General features: G+C 32.5%; 1 protein-coding gene across 3 annotated transcripts in view; it reads right to left on the bottom strand.

Annotated features, from left to right (window-relative positions):
* ADAM9 (ADAM metallopeptidase domain 9) overlaps window positions 1-25,362 on the bottom strand; it is a 93,288-nt gene that overhangs the window by 23,188 nt on the left and 44,738 nt on the right. For all 3 annotated transcript variants that reach the window (XR_012486004.1, XM_074287300.1, XM_074287299.1), the window contains exons 8-15: window positions 24,610-24,681; window positions 22,604-22,773; window positions 20,096-20,177; window positions 15,790-15,923; window positions 11,236-11,407; window positions 8,766-8,858; window positions 7,998-8,193; window positions 4,676-4,781 (exon numbers count right to left, since the gene is read on the bottom strand). Coding sequence is in view for 2 of the 3 variants with exons in the window: in XM_074287300.1 (XP_074143401.1) it covers window positions 4,676-4,781; window positions 7,998-8,193; window positions 8,766-8,858; window positions 11,236-11,407; window positions 15,790-15,923; window positions 20,096-20,177; window positions 22,604-22,773; window positions 24,610-24,681 (1,025 nt within the window). In the remaining variant the exon portion in view is untranslated. The remainder of the gene's footprint in view (window positions 1-4,675; window positions 4,782-7,997; window positions 8,194-8,765; window positions 8,859-11,235; window positions 11,408-15,789; window positions 15,924-20,095; window positions 20,178-22,603; window positions 22,774-24,609; window positions 24,682-25,362) is intronic.

Genomic DNA, 25,362 nt, shown 5'->3' with positions numbered 1-25,362 from the left:
ACATTCTATACTGACTGCATTTAAAACCAGTATAGAGTAATTTTGATCCAATTATACTTTTAACAAAATAAAATTTTTTGTAGTTCCTTAAAAATTACCTTAATAATAAATATTAAGTGAATTTTCCATGAAGGCCTAATTTACTCATATAGAGGGCAAAAATTCCCCTCCATTACACTAATAAAAGACATCTTACTTAAAATGAGAGTGAAATAAATTCAATCACATCTGGATCTATATAACATATCAATTTCCTTCTTTCTAAAACTCTAGATCTTTTAATTTCAAATCTTCCATTCATAGTCAATGAAAATTAACCTTAACAAATCTCCTTTCTTGCCTACTACAGCTTAAATCTTCTCTTCTTTATTTTATATCCTTCCAGAGGACTTTGATTAAAGTCTTTCCAAAGTACCTTTCTTGTTTTCTATCACATTCTAATCCAAAACCTTTATTACTTTCTTAATTCCTCTCATCTTTAATTCCCAGTCATATCCCAGGACCAAATATAGAATTAATCTTTATTCCATTCAACTGAATTTCTCCTTTGCTATTTTGCAAAAGCTTTTATTACACAACAATTAATTGCAATAATTTTACTTTTGAGGGAAGAGGGGTTTTAAGAGCTTACAAATATATGGTTTATTCCAATTTCTTTTCGGTGACTTTTCACAGAGCAAAATACAATGGCAACATAAAAACATTCTCACAATAAAATTTTACTTGTTTTCAAGTTGCTCCCTGATTTAATTATGCCTTTCTCTTTTTCTCATAGTCAAGAAAAGTTAATAAAAGATGGTTTTTAAGTTCTAGCTAAATTTAAACTGCAGACTGAAAATTTCCCTCTCCAACTTTTGGATCTCAGTGATAATTTCAAGCTACCTTCAGTTTTGTTTTTTTTTTTTTTCCTTCTTATGGTCAGTAAAATCACCTCCCTCCCTTACATTAAAATCATAAATCTGCCACTCTCCAGGAAAAGATTGGTAAAAAAAAAAAAAAAAAAAAAGAAAAAGAAAAAAAAGAAAGAAAGAAAAAGGCCTAACTTCCACAAAGTTTTATTCTTATATTTCCTTTAAAAAATTTTAGAGTGACACCCCAAAATTCACTAAGATATTTCACATTTATTTTAAAAAAAAAATCATCAAGCCAGAATCTGGACATTACAGTAAAAATTATATTTTAGTCACAAGTTTAGTGTCCAATTAGTTTATGATGCTATAAATTTCTATAGACCAGGAAAAAACTACCTTCTTATCCTGGACAGAAAAACACAAAGAGAAAGTATATCTTTTTGAAAGCTTTGAAAGTTCTGTAGAAAAGTTCTTACTCTTTAAATCCTTTACTCTTTGAGTAAAGTCAGTTTGGATTTCTCAAGTTGTAAAACAGATAATGTGAATATGCTCAATGCAACCCAAATAAAACACTTAACACTACAAAGTACCAGTGTTTTGATTTCGGTTTTTTGTTATGGTCCTTTTTTGTCCCGTACCATTTCCTCTAAAGGAGCCCCTGAAATTAGCATCGATTATCTAGATCCCATGATCCTACATGACAAAATACCCCTTAAATAGAACTTAGTTCATTTAAATTCCCCTTCCAGAGGTGGTGGTGCAGTGTTGGGAAACTTTTTAGATAGACAGCGTGGGACCATTGTTGTTCATTCATTTCAGTTACATCTAATTCTTTGTGAACCTATTTGGGGGGTTTGTTGGCAAAGATATTGAAGTGAGTTAACATTTCTTTCTCCATCTCATTTTATAGAGGAGGAAACTGAAGAAAACAGGGTGAAGTAACTTATCCAGATCACAGTTAGGCCAGAATAGAATTCAGGAAGATAAGTCTTCCTGAGTTCAGGCTCAGCACAATATCCACTATACCCCCCAGCTTCTTGCAACCTGCTTTACTATAGCTGTTTTTCTACATGATAAATGTAGTCCAATGAAATTCATTGGAGGAATCTCCTTTTTTTGTCACCAAATGAAGGTAGTGGACTAGAAGGCTATTAACATCCCTTCCAGTCCCAGACAGATTCAGTCTATATCTCCCAATATCTCTAAAGTTGTCCTTGCATCACAGAAAATGAAAGTAGTAAGTGGCCAAAGTAATTGTGAACACTGCTGGTTTATGTTCAGAAACACAAATGTGTCAGAAAATGTAATTCTGACATCCTATGTGAGAGGCCAACATTAAGTGCTAGGGATTTATTCCACTACTATGCGCCAAACTGTGCTATGCACTTTACAAATGAAATCCAGTCTTCTGAGCTCTAGTTGTTTGAGTTCTCTGAAGCTAAAAGAATAAATCTTGAAGACTGAATTATGAATATTATCAATATATAGGCAATTTTGAGGATTAACTCTCAACCTATGAAGAACTATGATTCTGATACCTCGGATCATTGAATTGCTCACTCATAAGCTCAGTAGAATCTAAGTACAATCAATTCTTTGCAAAAATTTCAAATTCTAGATAGACTGATCGATAATTTCACAGGGTTGCACTCTTATTACAAAGTTGTTGAAAGTGGTGGTGATGAAAACTGCATCACCATGGAAGCAATTTGATGACATATCTCTACCTGGCCAGGCTGATCATATAAGATATAATCCATCATTAACCTATACTTGAGGACTTTCTAACTTGAAAAGAAAACTTATATTCCATTGGAATAGACTTTAAGAACACAGGGTCTTCCCAATATTTCTCCTCTCTAGGGTACCAATTCTTTTACCAAAGTCCTCCTTTGAAATCATCATCATATGCAGATTGAGGAAAAAAAAAAATTGACAAATAATGAAGACTGTGGGAAAACAGGCACATTAATTCACTATTGGTTAAACTGTGAGTTGGTATAGAACGTGGAACTAACCTGAAAAGACACCAAAATATACATGCTTTTTAAAAATTCAGTGAACTATTAGGAATATACCTCAAAAATATCAAAGAAAAAAGGAAAAGGATGATCATAGCATCTGTTTCTACAGTATCTAAAAACAAGAAACTAAGGAGGGAGGGAGGGGTGCCCATTTATTGGGAAAAGGCTAAACAAAGTACGGCCTATGAATGCACTGGAATACTATTGTGCCATAAGGAAGGATGAAATACATAATTTCAGAGGAAAATGAAAAGATCTGTATATGAAGTGAGATGAACCAAGAGAACAATTTATACTCTAATAAGATGATAAAGATAAATAATTTTGAAAGGCATCAGTAATTGATCAATGTGCTGATTGACACAAATGATTCTGGAGGTCCTAAGATGAAATTCATTAGATAGAGGTGATGAACTCAGAATGTATAGACAAATATTTTTCAACATAGTCAATGATGGAATTTGTTTTATTTGATAAGGTTTATTTGTTACAAGGGCTTTCTTTTTGTTTTATTTATTGGAGGGTGAAGGGAAAGAAGGAATAGGAAGATATTTTAAAATGTTCATTGATAATTTTTTAAAAATATGCTCAATGGCAATTACAATGATAGTAAAGATGACTGAAAGAGGCACAAATGTAAGTCAGGACAAGGGTAGGGTAGTTGACAGTTTGGATAAAGATTTGATGTAATAACTGACTCACAGACCTGAAGTAGAATCACTAATCTGATCTGCATAAAATACAGGGATTTCAAATCAGAGATAATTTCTTTATACAAAATGATGTCATAAAACCGTTGAATTAGAAATGGAAGGTACCTCAGAAATTATCTAATCCAACCCCTTTGTTTTATATATGAGGAAAGTAAAGTCTCCTATACCACACTGCTTCCTCTCTACTACAAAGGGAGAATATAAGGATTTCTAATTAAATCTTTACTCATTTCATTTTCAAAAAAAGTACTATGAAATTGAGTTTAGTTTTGAATATCATGTTTGTTTGGTTTTTTCCTGAGGCTGGGGTTAAGTGATTTGCCCAGGGTCACACAGCCAGGAAGTGTTAAGTATCTGAGACCAGATTTGAAATCAGGTCCTCCTGACTTCAGGGCTGGTGCTCTATCCACTGTGCTACCTAGCTGCCCCATTGAATATCCTGTTTTAAAAAAGTTAGTTGAGGCCAATGGTGATGGGGAAAGAAAAGACTTCCTTGGGAAACAATCTCTGTCTTCAAATATTTGTCAAGTAGAACAATTGGATTTATTCTATAAACCTTCCAATCAGCTCCCCCTCACTCCTTCAAAAATCAGGAGCAATAAGTAAGTGGAAATTGCAAAGCCATAGATTTAGAGATGAAAAATCTAATAATTATAGTTATCTAGGAGTGGAATGTGTTGCCTCAGAACATTAGTGAGCACCCCTCAGTGGAGGTCATTTAGATTGAAAGATATTTCTGTTCACATATAGGCTTGATTAGTTGGTCTATGAAGTCACTTCCACCTGAGATTCTATGATTCCCTATCCTCTGAGTGCAATATACTCTGTGAGCATGATGCTTATTGTTACTTCAATCATTTCAACAAAATTATTATTGGGTTCTACTATGTACAAGGAAGGACACAATTACATTTTAAAATTCTTTTAGAACTGATATCACCATTTGTAAATACAATTATAGAAAGTTACGCCAGATAGAAGACAGAGGAATGAAATCTTTAAGTGCATTTTTAATGAGGTTATTTTACCATAAAACATTGACCTTTTAAGGTTTTCCACATTCTATCACTTCTTACCCTCTACTTACCCAGCAGAACATTTTCTGTATCCATTGCCTTGGTGACCACAGTTGCCAAATCTATCACCTTTAGAGTTTACTTCAATAAAACAATCCTTTGGAGCAGCTTTTGCTTCTGAAATGCAAGAAACAAGTAGTGTTAACCAAGAAATAAGTTTTCCCTGGAATTTCTCTATTGCCTCAGTTCCTCATTTCCTAACTGCCTATCAAATGTGAATTATAGCTTATTATCAAAATTCAAACTCAATACCTCCTAAACGGAATACATACTCCCAAAATATAATGCCTTCCAGGAAAATAAATGCTTCTTGAAGGGAGAAATTGTCTGGCTTTTGCATTTACATTCTTAGTGCTTAGAAGAATACCTGGTGCATACAATACTTAATACTTATGGATTAAAAAACAAAATAGAACCTTACATCTAGTGATGGCATCATTATACTCCTCCCTTTTGAAATCGTTCTCTTTCTTCATAGCCAAACTGAAAGTTCTTTCTCTCCTCCATGAAAGCGTTTTACTCTCTCCAGCTTATAGTGATCTTCCCCCCCCCAAAAAAAAAATTTAAGCATTTTATCCATATTCCATTGTAGCTTTGTAGCATATTTGTGTTTAAGTTTTTTTTTTTTTTAATCATACTGTCAACTCTGTTAAGAATTGTTACTCAATTGTTTTTCAGTCACATCCAAATCTTCATGACCCCAAATGGGGTTTTCCTGGTAAAGATACTGGAGTAGTGTGCCATTTTATTCTCCAACTCATCTTATAGATGAGGAAATTAAGGCAAATAGGGTTAAGTGATTTGTCAGAGTCACAAGTCTAGTAAAAATCTGATCCTAGGTTTGAATTCAGGAAAATGAGGCTACTCTCTATAAGTATATGGTCTGTCATTTTTCACTGTTATATCTACAGAGATTATCATATACCTTGCATACCAGACATTTAACAAATGGTTGTTGGACTGAATTAAACTTGCCTGACCACCTTATAACCAGCTATTTTTCCAAAGACCTCAAAACTCACTTACTTTGTGCTTCTCTTATCCCCTTGTAAGTCCCTTTGCATGATATTTATTTGAGCTGTCTGATTTTGTCTACAAAATGTGTGCATCATGAGGATAAGAGTTAGCATTTTATTTCATCTTTTGTTATTTCCCTAATGGATTCTGCATAAACATGGAGTTCAGAGAATGAGCTTGGGAGTGAAGGATAAAGAAAGACATGAGCTTGTAAACATAGGTACCTGAAAAGATGGTGGTAAACTCAATAGGGATTGTTTAGCATAGCAGTGAATTTGGAAGGAAAAATAAATGAGTGATTTTGAACATGATGAGTTTGAGAAGATGATGGACTGGACAGAAAAAAAATTGAATATAAAGATATGAATTTTGTTGAAATACAGCTATGGACTTTGTTGTTTGGACATTTTAAGTGTGTCTGACTCTCTGTGACCCCAATTGGGATTTTCTTAGCAAAAGTACTATAGTAATTTGTCAGTTTGTTCTCCAACTCATTTAACAGATGAGAAAACTGAAGCAATTAGGGTTATGTGACTCGTCCAGGGTTACACAGATAGTGTCTGAAGTCAGATTTGAACTCAGAAAGATAAGTCTTCCTTACTTCAGGCCTAATACTCTACACAGTGTATTACCTAACTGCTCAAATATGGGAGTCACTTACATAATTGATTACTGAACTCATGACAATCAATGGAATTGTCAAGATGTTGATGTTTACAGAAAAGGATTTTATAGGTCATAGAATCACAGCTCTAAAACAGGAAGAGTCCTCAGAGATTATCATCAACCCAATGCTCTTATCTGACAGAAAGAAAATGAATCCCATGAAGGTTAAATGATTCATGAAAGCTACAAAGTCAGTAAAAATAAGAGGCAGAATTTGTACACAGGTCCTCTCATTCCAGGGTGAATGCTCTTTTCACTGTAACACAAGGTTTCCATCATGAAACTTATTATTCCCCCTCTCTGACTTCTGATCTATTTGTCTTTTTATTTTTTAAACTATCCATTCCACTCAAGCTTCTGTGTTGAAAATTTTGGTGTTATCCTTGACTCTGAGGACTTACCTGTGACCAGATAACTCAACTGAATGGCTCCTAACCAGTGAATATAGGATTCTTGTTGGACCATGGAGTAACTATAAGATTAGGAATAAACGTGCATACATACATGTGTGTGTGTGTATAATCTATACATAAGCACATTTAACTTCTGTAAAGTGAATAAATAATGCCTCACACATATATGTATCTTTTATTTTCAAATTTCTGTTGATGCTGCTATAATAAGTTTATTTAAAATGATTACTAAATTCATAACTCAATCAATGGATGCTAATAATCATGCTGAAGTCTAAACAGATTCTAAAGAGACCATCTCATATTCAAGAAACATGAAAAAGACTAGTTTAAATTTTAAGATTCTATTAACCAAAAAGGCAGCACTACCTGTCTAACAGGTTGCTAAACTACTTGCCATTTGCATGAAGTATATGAGAAGAATTATTTTTCTCTAGGTTTACACCTTGCAATTTGGTCTTTGATAGAGAGACCTGTTCTGAGGAGTCTGTAGGTCCCACCAGACTGCTAGAGGAGTTATTAAAAAGTTAAGAACCACTGGTCTAAGAATGCAAGTTGCAGAATAGTTTCTAGTTTTCATTGACAGAAGGGTTTCCTCATTTGGAATTACCAAAGGTCTCAGAAACAATTAAAAACAAAATACAAGGAATAACAAAGGAAATCAAACATATTTAAATAAAGCTGTGACTTTCTTTCCTCATCCAAATTCACAAACCCCTTGAAATCTATTTATCAATGCCAGGTTAAGATCCCTTGTTTTAGAGTTGAATAGGAAAGTGAGAGGTTAAGTGACTTTACAAGGGTAACAAACACAATCTGAGGGAGGATTTTAATCCAGCTCTTCCTGATACCAAAACTGGCTCTTTACACATGGCTTGTCTTACAAATCCAATCTTTTTAAATAAAAATAAACATTACATTCTTAAATTACATAAAATATCTTATTAAAAGGAACACCAAGACAGGATGTTTAGTGAATTCCAAAAGGAAAGTAAGCATTTTTTTGACTAATGTAAACTACAAACTAGGTACACATTTTCATACAGAAACTAGATAGTTAAACATTTGATAACAATATTTCAACTAAGAAATCTCCTTAGCACAAGCAAGTGAGGGAAATATACATCTTCAACACCATAGAAATTTAAGAAAATTAAAATTAGAACTATTTTAGTTTGACAAATTAAACACATCTTAAAAATTATGTCACTTGAAATATTTTCTATTTAAATCTTACTTGAGCCAAAGATGACTTGACACTGAGCATCATAAAACTGACACATGCCACTGTAACAATAGGCTTTATTGTTCTGGCATGGGTGTCCATTTTGAACATAAACATCTAGCTGACAGAACTGAGATGAGCCATTACAATACTCTGGGAGATCACATTCATTGGCACTCTGCCGACATAGAGTACCTCCTGGAAGGAACTGATAAAACAAAATTCAAATCAAACAGTTAGTACTGGCTCAATTTTAATAAGTAAATCAAAGTTAGACACATCTTATGCAAAAACTCCTCAAAATTCATTCCATTATGACAAAAAGATCTACTATGTTGGAAAGATTCTGTGTATAGTCCTGGTGGCAGATTGAATCTACTTACCAAGGATCATCCTAGCCCAGATATAAAAGTTATCAACCAATATTCTGGAAACTAAGTGTAAAAATTATCATATCATGGAAACTCAATAAATTAAAAAGCTATATAAAATTACCATTCTATACTGTTCCCTTTCATCTCTGCAATAAAAGTGGCAGAAAGGGGCCTGAAAGCAATTAGAATCTAAATTTTTAGATGATTAATGTTTGTCGAATGACTGATCAAATATACCAAGGACATTTGCTATGGTAGAATTTCTCTCAATGCCATAAATGTACAACACATTAAAACCCAATAAAGCTTTCCTTCTTAACCACACAACAAAATAAGTACTTTTTTACGAGATTTCAGAAGGCAAAAGATGAATATTTTTATTTTTCAAGCAAGAAAGCTTTCTTACCCGACAGTTTTTACAACAGTCACCATATGCACATTCAGCACCTGATTTGAGCTTACAAGTACTTGATTCACAGCAAGGATCCAATTCGCATTCCTGTTAGATGATATAAATTGGCTGTCAGAAAAGGCTTTAAAGCCATATAAATAATAGGATATCAGGAGTGCTAAACAGAATTTCACACCTTAAGAAATGATCAGGCCTAAATATATGTTACTCTTATTTCCCAAAAATGGTTGCAATGATAAAAGAAAATGGCAATTTGATACAAAAAAGAAAAGGAACACACACACACACACACACACACACACACACACACACACACACACATATATACACACGTGTAAGAGCATTACAATTCTCAAACTGCCCAGGCACATGTTCATGATTACAATCCCCACACTCAGAACAGCCCCCAACTGCCTACCACCAAAAAGCTATCCAACTTGTGCTAGAGGAATAAAATAAAATCATAGCAACCTAATAATACTAACTCACATTTATATAATACTTTAAATGTTATCTCAATTGAGCTGACCATACTAGAATTAGGCCTGGATAGCTATAGCCAAGAAAGAAAGAGCACACTCCTTGAGAGTACAGAAGAGAAGGACAAGGACCCTGCTATCTGTGGGCCCTTGCAGGAGAGCTGAGTCCATGATTTCACCAGGCCAGAGGGGAGAACTGAAGCTGACAACTACCAGAAGGACTTGGGGGAGGAACAGCATTTGTAAGCAATGGGCTTCGGGGTGAAGAAAAATGCCGCAACAGAGCTCAGGAAATAACAATAAGAAGAACCTGAGAACATGGAGTACTATTTCCCATACCTTGGGACTAGAACATGACTATAATAATAAATTGGTTAAAATAAAAGAAATACAAAAATGAGTAAACAAAGGAGAAAGAACTCAACCAGAGACAGTCACTATGAAGACAGAGAAGGTATGGGTTCATAGTCTGAGGAAGACAGTGAAGTTAAAAAAAGCCACTGCTACTGCAAAGAGAAATGTCAAATGGTCACAAGCCTAAAAGGAGTTCCTGAAAGACTATACCTACCAAAAATAAACTCAAAAAATATATGAAAAAATTATATAAAAATTTTATACAAGTTAAATAAGATTTAAATAACTGGAGAAATATTAATAGTTCATGAGTAGGAAGGGTCAATATAACAAATGACTTAATGAAACTAATATATTTATTCAATGTCCTCCCAATTAAATTACCAAAAAACTATTTTCTGAGTTAGAAAAATAACAAAATTCATTCAAAAGAACAGAAGATTAAGAAATTCAAAGAAACTAATGAAAAAAATGTAAAGAAAATAGGCTTGACAGTTTCAGATTTTTAAAATATCATAAAGCAATAATTACCCAAACTATCTGGAGCTAAGAAACAGAAAGGCAGATCAGCAGAACAGAGTAGACATATAATACACAGCAGGAAATGAGTATAGTAACTTTGTATTTGACAAGTATAAAGACCTAGGCTTAGCAAAATAAGAATTCATTATTTAGTAAAAAGTGTTAGAAAAGCTATCTGGCAGAAACCGAGCATAGACCAATATCTACTATTTGTCAAGATAAAAACAACATGAATATGTGACTTAAATATAAAGGTAGATATCACAAGAAAATTAGAAAAATGGGAAATATATTACCTATCAGACTTACAATTTATGAATAAACAAGAAACAGAGAGCACTGTGAAGCATAAAATAAAAAATTTTGATTACATTACATTATAAAAGTTTTCTACAAATAAAATCAATGGAGCCAAGACCAGAAGAAAAGCAGAAAATAGTGAAAAATGTTTCTAGACATTTTCTCAGATAAAGGTCTCATGTCTCAAATGTATAAAGAACTCTGTCAAATCTGTAAGGACATAAGGATCAAAGGATATGAATAGGCAGTCTTCTGATGAAGAAATAAAGGCAATTTACAGTCATAAAGAAAAAATGCTCTATGTAATTAATGATTAATAAAAATTAAAATATCTTTAAGATATCACTTTATACCTATCAGATTTGCTAAAATGATAGAAGAAAACAACAAATGTTAGGAAAAAAAAAAAAACTAGGACATTAATTCACCATTAGTGGAACTGTAAATTAATACAACAATTTTGGAGAGTAATTTGAAATTATGCTGAGTTATTAAAGTATCTATAACCAGCCATCTAGGGGAATGGAGAGAGAAAATTTTGGAACACAAGACCGCAAGAGTGAATATAGAAACCTATCCTTGCATATACTTGGAAAATTAAAAGCTAATTTTTTTTTAAAATAATATGTAGTACTTATTATATAGTTTTTTCAAAAAGACCAGTGTAAAATGCAAATTCAGTTTTTAATGAATCCTCTTTTTGTGTTGTGCCATATACATGGAAATGTTCTTTTTTTGTCTTTATTTATTTAATTTCAAAATAATAATAAAAAAAACAGAATTCAAAAATTATAATAATAATTACTGACCTTTGGAGAGCCACAGTCACATTCTTCCCCCAGATCTATTATTTTATTACCACAGTAAGGGGCACTGTAGGCTTCATCAGCTTTTGGAATATTAAGTAGACAGGTTCCTCCTTTATTTAAAGTCAGATTCTCAAAGTCATCAGCACTGCAACTACTGAAGTTTCTAGAACCTCTAAAAGAAAGACAAGGAAAAAAGTTTTCATATTATTTTACAAGGCTGAAAATACAACTAAACCAAAAAAATCAAAAATATTTCATATTGCTTCATAAAACAGAAAGAGTACTTGCAAGAATTCACATTTGGAGAAAACTAAAACACTTTTAAAGTTAATATAGAAAGATGCTCTGAAAACATTTTCCTCTTAGCACAATGATTATTACTGTTGTTTAGTTATTTCAGTCTTCTCCAACTCCTCAAGAATCCATATTGGGGTTTCTTTGGCAAAGATATTGAAGCAGTTTGCCATTTCCTTTTCCATATCATTTTACAAATGAGAAAACTGAGACAAACACGGTGAAGTGACTTGCCCAGGATCACATAGTCTGAGGTTGGGTTTGCACTCAGGAAAATGAAAACTTTCTGATTCTAAGTGTAGTGCTCTAGCCACTGCACCACCTACCTGCCTTCAGAGCACACTACAAATGTAATTAATTATCTTCAAAGTAAGACTTCTCTAAGTAACTTATCAAAATGCAAGCCATAAGTGGCAAAGTCAAAACAAGAACTCAGGAAATCTTGCAGATCTCTTGTTCTTTTTTTTGTTTTGTTTTGTTTTTGTTTTTTTTACCAACATGTCATACTGCTCTTCTAATCTGACTATATTCTCCAAAACAATCCAATAACTAAATGTCAACTTCTAAATCATGTATAGCTTTTTATAACTGACTCTAACATCAGATTTTCTTGGCTATAATCAGCCTAATATAAGCAGCTATTAACATTTATATTTTCTTAACTATAATTACTCAAAAATATGCAGAAAACAGCCCCAATACATCAGAATCCAACATATATAATATCTGCATGTATTCTAGATCTAGATTTAGCTATCCTTGAGTGCAGGGACTATCTGTATTTTTTTGTAGTTCTAGTACTTAGCAAAGTGACTGACATATGGAAGATGCTTAATGTTTTGTGTGTGTGTTTGTGTGTGTATGTATATGTGTGTGTGTGTGTGTGTGTGTGTGTGTGTGTGTGTGTGTGTGTGTGTGTGTGTGTGTGTGTGTGTACTATTACAGGCTTCCTGATCTGACTTTATATTTTAATATAACTTGATCAACTAAGATAATCAAAGAAACTGACTTGGTTTACTTAAAGAAGTCCTATCAACTACAACCATCTTCTACCAAGTACTGTAATTGTTTTTAGAAGGGAGAGCTGTGCAGATATGAGCTCTTGTCCTAAACTCTTCCAATCTGAAATAGTCATTACATTTGATACATAAATATTGATTAATACTATAAGCTAGTTTGTAAAAATCTTGTGGAGGAGGAAGTTAGGAGATGATGAACAGTTTCATATTGTTAAAACAGTAAGGTACAATTTAAAAAAACAAACCAAAACCTGGTAATGACCCAGGTAAACCAGATAATTCTCAAGGCATTTAAAGATAAAACTGGGAGAATAAAAACAGATGAAAAATGAAAAAGATCTGTCAAAATTTTTCATATTAAAACATTTTGTTTTGTTCTTTAAAAAAAATCTAAAACATTTTCTAAAATATATCTTTTCTCCATCAATGAAGATATCATATTTGGCTTCTAACAGCAGTCACCAATACACAATGCTTCACAAAGTTTCCTGTGGATTAAGGCAAACAGAGTTAAATGATTTGCCCAGGGTCACACAAGTGTCTGAGCCAGATATGAACTCATGAAGATGTCTTTCTGACTCCATGACTAGTATACTTTCCACTGAGCCATTTAGCTACCCCAAAAATATGAGTAAGCCTCAACATATTACCAGAGAAGAACTAAAAATGAAGAATGTTATAAAAGATATGATTATAAAAGGAGATAGACCCAGACAAGTATAGTGAGAGTAAGGGAAAAGAAACCCCCAAAATGTTGTGAGGTTTTACAAGAAAGCCTGGATAAGAGTTAGATAGGATGAAGTATATACGTTAAGATCTGCATCACTAAAGTAAATACAGAAATCAATGAATTCACAGATCTATACCAAAGTATGGCAGGCTGGTCATATGTTTTCACTTCTAACCCTACTTCTTTGATAGAAATATCACCTCATAATCTCTTATGAATAATCTTCTTTCCCTAGAGTTTCACAATTAATAGTAAATATGTTCACAGAAAATATAGCAAAGCCCAGATCTTCATGTCAGTTAGTCAACCAACAAACAATAAACAATGCCAGGTATTATGCTAAGCACTAGAAATACAAAATGAAGTAAAAGACAGTCCTTGCCCTTGAAAAGCTCACAATCTAATGATAAAATAACATCAACAAAAAAAATTATATATAGGATAAATCAAAGATGATCACAGAAGCACAATTTCTTGTATCAAGAAAAATTTCCTGTAGAAGGTGGTATTTAAATTGGAACCTAAAAGAAAACAAGAGGCAGAGATGAGCAGGGACAGCATTCTAGGCATGGTATAAAACCAGTGAAAATTTGTTTAGTTACATGGGATTTATCTTGTTAGAGAAAGAACAAGGAGGATGGTGTTATTAAATATCAGAATACATGGCACTACAGTATAAGAAAGGATTCTACATTTGATTCTGAGGATAACTAGAATTCATTGGAATTTATTTAATAGGTGGGTGACATCAGACCTGAACTTTAGGAAGATCAATTCCTAAATACTAAAATTATTAATTATTTTAAAATTCTAATCTAAGAACCATATTTTAACAGATGAAATGGCATGACTTGGGCAAGGTCTCTATACATTACGTGATGGACCAGATCCTGGTTTCTGAATACCTATCCTCATACTTTTATCACATCATAATATTTTCAAATCAACATACAATTCAGAAACAAATACAGCTGATTGGTTCTATTGTCATTGTTTACATTTTTGTTTGGTTTTCTCCATAGCAGTAAGTCAAAACTTCTCACAACTATGTGCCATAATTTTATCCTATCCTTAAACCCTTAAAACCTAATTCTTATGAAAAACTTCACCTAATTAATTCAAAAGTAACTACAAATTCAATCTCAACATGGATGATTTATTTGCTGGTGTGTAAAAATCAGGTCTTCATTCAGCCTAACATCCTAAGCACATGACAAAGCATTTTAAAAGAGAAATGTTCATCACGATGAGGAAATAATCTCCAAATTTTCAGAGGCCATTCTAGTCAAATACAAACAAGCTCTGATAGCTTGAATTACAAAAGTTCATCAGGAGACCAAGCTAACCATGTTCTTATAAATTTGAAGACTAGACAAGAAATGATTATTTATTTTTGATCCCAAAAATTAATGAAGAATTTCCATGAAAGAATAGAGAAATCATAATTGCTAGTAGTAACTAGAGTATCCACATGAATGGGAAGAACATCCCATAAGAATAAATATTTAACTTAATTAATAAGAATAAATATCTAACTTTGCTAAAATTGTTTGTAAAAGTCAGGAGCAAAATATAGAGCCCTTCAAGAAAATGTAAAATGTATAATTCTCACATAATTTTAAAGTCCAAACATATCATTTCATAAAACATTAATCAATTAATAAAATGAAAAGGTGGTAGGGAAGGGGTTCCCATTGATATACTCTCCAATATCCTCAAGGCAAGAGCTACACTTCCACAAGACTATGTTAAGGAAAAAAATAAACTAAAATATTTACATATAACAATATTCCCTATCAAAATATAACCAAAAAGAGGTGGGTGGAAGTGGGGGAAGGGAGCAGTTTGTTTCTCTAATTTCTGTCAGTAATTTTCAAAATGTGTTTGAGGAGGTATGTGGTCTGGGAGCATCCTCTAAGTGATCCATAGTAATCTCTGGCAAAAATAAAAATATATAGAAGAACGAACATTGGATTTTGACTTAGAACACCTAAATTCAAATTCAAACATATTAACTGTGTAATTAGATGAAGTGATATAAATCTGAGCCTTATTTTACAAATCTGAAAAAAATAAAATCAAGTGTTTGTGATTTAGAGCTGTAAGTGCCTGTAAAAATTATCATGCCAAACCTCTTCATTTTACCCTTGTGGAATCTGAGAGCCAAAAAAGTAAATTAATTGAAGGTATTAAAACAGAAAGATAGAGTTAAGATTAAACTACTGCCCTAACTCCAAAGTCCAGTGTTTTCCATATTACAATCTTGGTAATGCCTACAAACATGATTGTTATGAGAAAAGGTCTTTTTTTAAAGTTTTAAAGCATTGAAGCATTACATAAATGTGTTACTATTTAAGTTATTAATATAACATCTATAATTTCTATTTCAGAAATGAATAGCTTCTTTATGCTATTTAACTTCTAAAATAAGAGGGTGGTACTTTATTCATCAAGTTTAAATATCATTTTTCTATTTTACTACTCATTCCAAAGCCAAGATATTTGACTTACGATGCTCCTGAATTCATGATGCAGCTCTTTGCTCCACAACTGCAGTTTCTCCCATCATCATGGTTCATTCCCAAGTTATGTCCCAACTCATGAGCAACAATGGAAGCAAAGGTCTCCACACTGATTTGTCCAAACTATATAAAAGGAGGAATGTGATTACGGAATGCTATTTCTCAAAAGATATCTGCTCAATAAAAAGAATTACATTTAGTTTTAATTAGGTATTCTACAAGCCAGTTTACAAATCAACATTTACATGAATATTTTTTGGACTTGTATGTTCAGGAATATATTAGCTTAAATGCAATGATTTTTAAATAGCAATTGATGGAAGATATTCTGGAGACCTTCTAAGAAACAAAGTGATAGCCTCTATTTTCATGGGCTGATGAGATTGTTACTTCCTCTAGTTTTTTTTTTTTTTTTTTAAGCAATGGTTTAAAAGAATATCCAAGCATTAGCAAATTTCAATCACAATCTTTGTTGGAAGGCAAAAGAGTGAGGATTACAACCAAGAATCACCTACCCAGCAAAACTAAGTATAATCCTTCAGGACGGAAATGGACATTTAAAGAAATAAAGGACTTTCAAGCATTCCTAATTAAAAAACCTGAGAGCAACAACAAAAATGATCTTCAAATATAAGACTCAAGAGAAGATTAAAGTTAAAAAAGGAAAAAGAAAACATAAAATGTTTTATATTCTTACATGGGAAGAAGATACTAAGAACTGTATTACTATTAATTAAAAGCCTACATAGAGGTATAAATATAAATTGAATATGATGGGATGATTTAAAAAAAAAAATTAAGAGGAGAGAGAGAGGAATGCACTGGAACAAAAGGGAAAGAAAGGAGTATAACTGGGGTAAATTATATCACATAAAAGAGGAATAAAAGAACTATGACCAGTAGAGAGAGAATGGGGGAGGGATTGGCAGACAATGTTTAACCCTTACTCTCATCAGAATTGGTTCAAAGAGGGAATAATATAAAAGCACTTGATTAAAAAAAAAATCAATCTTACCTTATAGGGAAAAAAAAAGGATGAGAAAAAGAGAAGTGGAGGAGAAAGAGGACAATTTGCAGAAGGTAGTGGTCAGAAGTAAAATACTTATGAGGAGGGATAAATGAAAGATAAAGGAGTAAAAAGGATAAACAAGGGAAAATAGGATGCAGGGAAATACACAATTATCATAACTATAAATGAGAATGAAATGAATTCACCCATATAAGTGAATAGCAGAATGAATTAAAACTCAGAATCATACATGTTGTTTCTAAGAAAACAAATTTGAAGTACATAGACACACATACACAGAGTAAACATAAAAATTTGAAGCAGAATCTATTATACTTACGCTGAAGTTAAAAAAAAGAAAAAGCAGTGGTGGGAAACATGATGTAAGACAAAGCAAAAACAAAAACAAATCCAATTAAAAGAGATAAAGAAGGAGACCATAGCTTGTTAAAAGGTACCATAGATATGGGATTGCCTGTCATGGGGGGAGGGGAGGGAATGGAGGGAGGGGGGGGATAATTTGGAGAAATGAATACAAGGGATAATATTATAAAAAATATATAATAAAAAAGGTACCATAGAAAGTATAGAAATATTACTAAAAATACACTAAATGGTATAAGAGCTAACTTTTTAAATGAATTACAGAAGGAAAAAAGAAGTAAAACTACACTAGAGGATGACCTCAACTTTCCCTCAGAACTAGATAAAACTAATTTAAAAAATAAACGAGAAATGAGTTAAGAAGGCAAATAGAATTTGAGAAAAATGAGATATGGGGACAGATAAATCCACAGTGGACAGAGTATCACTACTTGTGGTCAGGAGAACCTGAAATCAAATTCAGTCTCAAACATTTGACACTTTATAGTTATATCATCCTGGGCAAGTCACTTTACCCTAATTTCCTTAAGGGGGTGAGAGGAGGGAAAGGAAGGAGGAAAAGAGAGAGGGAGGAAGGGAGGAAGTGAGGAAGGGAGGGAGGGAGGGAGGAAAGTTAGATATGATAGCCCTCTGGAGAAAACTGAGTAGGAATAGAAAGGAATACACTTTTTTCCTAGAAGAACATGGCACCTAATTGAAAAGAAACTATATAAGTATTAGGGCATCAGAACCTCACAACCAAATGAAGAAAAGTAGAAGTATTAAAGGCATCCTTTTTTGATTATAATGCAATAAAAATTATACTTGACAGTAGAAAGAAACATTAAAAAGTCATTGGAAACAAAATAATCTAATCCTAAAGAATGGATCAAAAAACAAATCAAACAGAATAACAATAATGAGACAATATACCAAAACTTATGGGATGCAGCCAATGCAGTATTCAAGAAAAAATTTTCTATCTCTAAACACTTAATAAAGTGTTTAAAACAATAAATCAGTATATTGGGTATGCAACTAAAAAAGAACTAGAAAAAGAATAAATTAAAAGTCCCTGATTAAACATCAAATTAGAAATCCTGAAAATCAAGAGAGAGATTTGAAAATGAAAGAAACCATTAAACTAAAAAATAAAACAAGATGTGGTTTTATGGAGGGGAAAATAGGTAAGCCACTGAACAATATGATTTTAAAAAGGAAAGAAGAAAACCAAATTACTAGTATCAAAAAATGAAAGGGCTGAATTCACCATCATTGAAGAAAAAATTAAAACAATTATTGGGAGCTATTTTGCCTAATTATATGTCAATAAATCTGACAATCTAAACAAAATAGATGAATATTTACAAAAGTATAAATTGCTCAGATTAATAGAAGAGAAAATATGATATCTAAATAATCCCATTTTAGAAAAACAAATATGGTAGATACCTAAAGCAGGAAGAAAGTTGCAGGATATAACATAAACCCACATAAATTATTAGCATTTCTATGTCATGAACAAAATTCAACAGCAAGACATAGAAAGAGAAATTTCATTTAAAATATGAATACACAATATAAAATACTTAGGAGTCTATCTATCCAGATAAACTTAGGAACTATGTGAACACAACTGCAAAATACTTTTCACACAACAAAAAACAATTTGAAAAATAAGAATTGCTCATGGCACACAGAGCAAGCATTTTTTAAAAAATGACAATTCTACCTAAATTAATATACTAATTTGGTATTGGAAACCAATCAAATTACCAAAAGACTATTTTGTAGAGCAAGAAAAATATTAACGAAAATTCAGCTGGAACAAAAGGTCAAGAATGTTGAGGGAATCAATGAAAAAAAAAAGTGAAGTAGTACTTCACATCTACTGCCACACTAGATTCCAAACTGTATCATAAAGCAATAATCATCAAAACAATATCAGTGTATTATTAGGTACTAGGCACTAGGTACACAATACATTGTAGTAAATGACCATAGTGTTTCATAAACCCAAAGATCCAAGCTTTAGGGACACAAACTCACCATTTCATAAAACTATTGGGCAATTTGGCAGAAATTAGGTAAAAACCAACCTCTCATACCATATACCAGTGGTCCTCAAACTTTTTAAATAGGGGGCAAGTTCACTGTCCCTCAGACTGTTGGAGGGCCAGACTATAGTAAAAACAAAACCTCACACTGTCTCTGCCCCTCAGCCCATTTGCCATAACCCGGTGGGTCGCATAAACATCCTCACTGGGCCGCATCTGGCCCTCGGACCATAGTTTGAGAACCCCTGCCATATACTAGGTTAAGGTAAAAATGAATAGATGACTTAAGCATAAAGGTTGATATCATAAACAAGTTAGGGAAGTGTTAAATAGTTTACCTGTCAGATCTATGAATAAGAGATAAATTTAAGATGAAATAAGATATAGAAAATATTGCAAAATATAAAATGGATACTTTTGATTATGCTAAATTATAAAAGTTTTACACAAATAAAGCCAATGAAATCAAAATTTAAAGGAAAGCAAGAAACTGGAGAAAATATTTTTACAGCAAGAATCTCTGATAAAGATCTCTTTTCCAATAACATAGAAAACGGAGTCAAATTTATAAGAATACAGGTCAAAGGGGCAGCTAGGTGGCATAGTGGATAGAGCACCAGCCCTGAATTCAGGAGGACCGGAGTTCAAATCTGGTTTCAGACACTTAACACTTCCTAGCTGTGTGACCCTGGGCAAGTCACTTAACCCCAGCCTCAGGGAAAAAAAATAAAAAAAACTTTTGAAAAAAACTGTTAAAAATTGTTTTTACATGTAATTTGGGGGGAAAATCTAAAATATTTAGTACATAAATAGCTATACAAATAGATAAAGAGATAAATTAGCAGTATATGAAAAGGCCAACGTACCACATTAATGCCTCCTGCATGACTTCTTGAACACACTGTTCCCACAAATGCCATTCCTGCAGTTCCTCCAAAGCCCTTCTTCCTGAATTACCAGAGAAATGAAAAATGGAACTTGACTAATAAAGTAAAACATCTTTTTTGCTGGTTAGGATGATGCCATCAGATTGTCACTAGAAAACTGTAGTAGGAAAAACTGTATCAAACATACCTAGTCAGATTTGAACAGAGCAACGACTCATCCAATGCAATAAGTGAATTTCTGCACATAAATGGAATTGTTCCATGACTATAACATACTCTCTAAAGTAGCTAAAGTTGTATAAATTGAAACACTTTAATGGAAACCCTTCTTAACTGCCTTATATAATTAATAATAACTTACAATTCCATAGTCTTTTAAAGTATACAAAATGTTTGCTTCTCAGCAATCCTAATGCACATATATATTTTCTGCCCTTTTGTAAGGGCTAGGAATAGTGGACAGAGCAGTAGACCTGGAGTCAGGAAGATCTGAATTCAAATCCAACCACAGATACTTAGTAGTATGTCACCTTGAGCCAGTTACTTAACTCCTGTTTGTCTCAGTATCCTCATCTGTAAAATGAGGAAAATAACAGCATCTACCTCTCAGGGTTACAGTGAGGATCAATTAAATAGTATTTAAAAGCAGGTACTACAGCAAAATAACTATATGGACATGTATACATATATTGTATTTAACTTATACGCTAATATATTTAACATATATTGGTCAAACTGCCATCTGGGGGAAGGAGTTGGGGGAAGGAGGGGAAAAGTTAGAACAAAAGATTTTGCAATGCTGAAAATTACCCATGCATATATCTTGTAAATAAAAAGATATATATATAAAGCAGGTACTATAGTGCCTGGTATGTAACATGTGCTTAATAAATTTTTATTTCTTTACTCCTTTTTTTTTAATATACATTTTTCAATGGTCTTTGAGAGAGGTCTGATTACATATTAGCTAAGTACCAAAGGCAGTACTTGAACCCAGGTCTCCTGACTTCTGGCCCCAGACTACCTCTCAATTCTTCAGTATTCTCTACTTTCAAATCCTTTACTTCCCTTGTTTATGATTAATCATGGCTTTCCAAAATGTAACAGTACTACTCTATCAGTTGCTATTGTCCTTACCCCATTACTGCCCTTGTTCTTATTCAAGTACTAATGATCAGAGATAAAAGAATCAGAAAACCACTATAAATTTATTTTATATCTAAGCTCAATAGGGATCTTAGTACATTATCACAAACATTCTAATTCTCCTTAGTTAATTCTCTATTCCATTTTCTTCAGCAACTGTTCTAAATCTCATGAATCCTCAAGCCTCCTAAAAGCATAATCTCACTTGATGTAGTAGTATTGTTCAAGAATTTAGGTTTACCTCCACATCACAATGAGCTATCAGAATGGGATGAAATCAAAATGGGAAGATTAAAATGTATCACTTAACAAATATATTTTACACAATCATGAAAATACTGCTTGCCAAAATAAAAATTCAAGGTGGCTATAAGTTTATTGCCATGATGCACACTCATTGCCCAAAATAATTTACAACTACTTTTGGAATTGCCATAAAAACAATTTATGCACCCCAGGTAAAAATTAGCATAGTAGAAAAACTTATTTTTGATCCTAAATAGTATAATCTGCTAGCTTACCCACTTTACTGACCAGGAACATTTGTCCAAATACTATTTGCAAAAATCAAATCACCCTTATAAGATAAAGATTTGCTAACACAGAAGATATTTTTGAAAAATAATTTTGACTAGAGCAGTAATGAACTGAACCAGCTACATCCAGCGAAAGAACACTGGGAGATGACTACGAACCACTACATAGAATTCTCAATCCCTCTATTTTTGTCCACCTGCATTTTTGATTTCCTTCACAGGCTAATTGTACACTATTTCAAAGTCCGATTCTTTTTGTACAGCAAAACAACTGTTTGAACATGTATAAATATATTGTATTTAATTTATACTTTAACATATTGAACATGTATTGATCAACCTGCCATCTTGGAGGGGGCGGGGAAGAAAAGGGGAAAAATTAGAACAAAAGGTTTGGCAATTGTCAATGCTGTAAAATTACCCATGTATATATCTGGTAAATAAAAAACTATTAAAATAATAATAATAATAAATAGAAGCTTGTTTAGTCAAAAAAAAAAAAAAAAAGAAAAGAAAAAGAAAAAGAATTTTGACTCTGATGGCCAAAAAACTAGTTCCAAATATAATTTGAACAATGGCAGCATTTCTAAAATAAATACATAGATTTTTCAAAGTAGTTAATCTGAAGAGAAAAATACTTACATGCATAAGTTCTATTCAAAATTAGTCATTACCTTATGTTCAATACTTTGAATTTTTAATTTTGCTTAAGGTTAAGAAGCCTTGAGAGAAAACAACAGCAATAAAAATAAATAATTATCACTTTTTAATAAAACTTTTTGAAATAAAAAAGATCACCACCTACAGAATTAATTGTGCACTGTCATGTCTCCGACGTGTAATCAATGACTTTTCTCGCCACTGTACAAAGTTCCCCAACACATCACCAGCACTTCCAGCTGTACTGATTTGGTTTGAGTTTGTCCAAATCTCTAGCCCAACTAATACGATATGGATATTTAACATAATGTACATCTGGAAAAAAAAAGAAAAATACACCACAAAAAAATACATGTGAGGCAAAAAATAAATAAATAAATAATGATAATAATAAAGTAAGTTAAATCCAAGGGAAATTGATTCCTTTGTTAATAAAATGTTGTTTTCAGGATATATACCATAGTATTAACTTAGAGATAAAGCTACTTTACAACTTTATACCGACAACTCTGAGATACTATTACACACCTGTCAGATTGGCTAAGATGACAGGAACAAATAATGATGAATGTTAGAGGGGATGTGGGAAAACTGGGATGCTGATGCATTGTTGGTGGAGTTGTGAAAGAATACAACCATTCTGGAGAGCAGTCTGGAATTATGCCCCAAAAGTTATCAAACTGCATACCCTTTGATCCAGCAGTGCTACTATTGGGCTTATATCTCAAGAAAATACTAAAGAAGGGAAAGGGACCTGTATGTGCCAAAATGTTTGTGGCAGCCCTTTTTGTAGTGGCTAGAAACTGGAAAATGGATGGATGCCCATCAATTGGAGAATGGTTGGGTAAATTATGGTATATGAATGTTATAGAATATTATTGTTCCGTAAGAAATGACCAACAGGATGAATATAGAGAGGTTTGGAGAAACTTACATCAATTGATGCTAAGTGAAATGAGCAGAACTAGGGGATCATTATACACTTCAACAATGATACTGTATGAGGATGTATTCTGATGGAAGTGGATATCTTCAACATAGAGAAGAGCTAATCCAATTCCAATTGACCAACGATGGACAGAATCAGCTACACCCAAAAAAGGAACACTGGGAAATGAGTGTAATAAACTGTTAGCATTTTTTGTTTTTCTCCCCAGGTTATTTTTACCTTCTGAATCCAATTCTTCCTTTGCAACAACAACAACAAAATTCGGTTCTGCACATATATATTGTACCTAGGATATACTACAACATATTTAATATGTATGGGAATGACGGCCATCTAGGGGAAGGGGTGGAGGGAAGGAGGGAGAAAATTCGGAACAGAAGGGAGTACAAGGGATAATGTTGTAAAAAAATTATCCATGCATATGTACTGTCAAAAAAATGTTATAATTATAAAATTAAAAAAAAAAAAAAAAAAAAAAAACCCAAAACAACTTTATACCAAATGACAAAGAGACAGTGATACCCACTGTTGGAAAAAGTGATAGAAATGGGGTCAAGAATATTTAGGCTCCAATCCTACATTTCTAACACTTATTCCTTATATGACCCTAGATAAGTTTCTTAATGCTCTGATTATAGAATGTGAATATTGTTATTCCAAAATTTTAATTGTACAAGGAAATTCTTATTTTAAAAGTTTTCTTTTAAAAAAAATATAATGATATTGTCAATAAAAGACAAATTTTCCTAGACAATTATTTTGACAGCAAACAAGTTGACACAGACTTCTTTCCATCTAACGTCATTAACTGTATCTACAAAAATACAATGTCAGTTGAAAAAGCATTCCTAAAGATACTGAGTTCCACACAAATTATTTAACAAGTATTTCAATTAAATATTATAGTAAGGTTTCATGTATTATGAAATGGCATTGTCAGATCCACCTTAAAGAGAACATACATTCCATGAAATTAGTGCTTTATCGTTTTAGATACATCTACTACACCTTTACTTTTGTTTCAAATTTAACATGTATTACAAAGTAGAGCAGTCTACAAATCTAAGAAATAAAGCACTGTAAGACTCAAACACCAACAAGTCCCTGGGTGACTCAGAGATTAAACTAAGAAACTTACAATCAATTCTGAAGGTCTGATATAAACAATGAATTATTTTATCATGACATTAAACACAACTCACACTATCCAAGTAGTTTGCTAAATGAACCATTTCTTCCCTCACAGCAGTTTGATTACTCCCCATCATGTCATACTGAAAAACAAAACAAAAAAGGAATGGAAAGAAAATAAGCACCAGGATAAGTAAAATGACAAGAGTGTAGTCTGAAAAGGAATTTAAAAAAAAATTAGTATGATTAGATTACAAATCTCATATCTTTATCTAAAATTAAGGTCAATCTTTAGAAAATACCCTAATAGATAAAGGGAATTAAAAATAAAATGAAGTCATTTTTTCATAAACACAAATGAAATAACCCAAATATTCCCTCCAAATTAGCAAGCAATTGAAAGTCAGTATAAATTAACTGCACTATTTAGACCAAATGTATACTGATTTAAAAATAAAACAGGTTTATGAATATTACAGTTGAGATTTATACTTTGATTTTCAAAAGATGTGTTTGAGGTTAAATACTCTCTCCTCTAAGGCAGGTCACAAACCTCTCATATATCATTTGACAACCTTCCTGTGCTGCCTTGGCACAAAACTGAATAAAGTTGCTTGGTAGGTAACCTTCTAGAAGTAAGAGGGAAAGTTTAAAAATACCTAAAGATCCTAAGTTATTATTAGGTCAGTAAAAAACAGTGATTCTCAAAGGTTATATCACAAAATTTTGCATATTATCGCAAACGAAAGAAAATTTAGAATATTATCTAATACAAATTTTACTTAGCATAAACAAAATTTATCACATATAAACATTAACCTCAG

Source organism: Sminthopsis crassicaudata, chromosome 2 (genome assembly GCF_048593235.1).
Source record: "Sminthopsis crassicaudata isolate SCR6 chromosome 2, ASM4859323v1, whole genome shotgun sequence".
Taxonomy (NCBI): Eukaryota; Metazoa; Chordata; class Mammalia; order Dasyuromorphia; family Dasyuridae; genus Sminthopsis; species Sminthopsis crassicaudata.
This window is presented reverse-complemented; position numbering and strand designations above follow the sequence as displayed.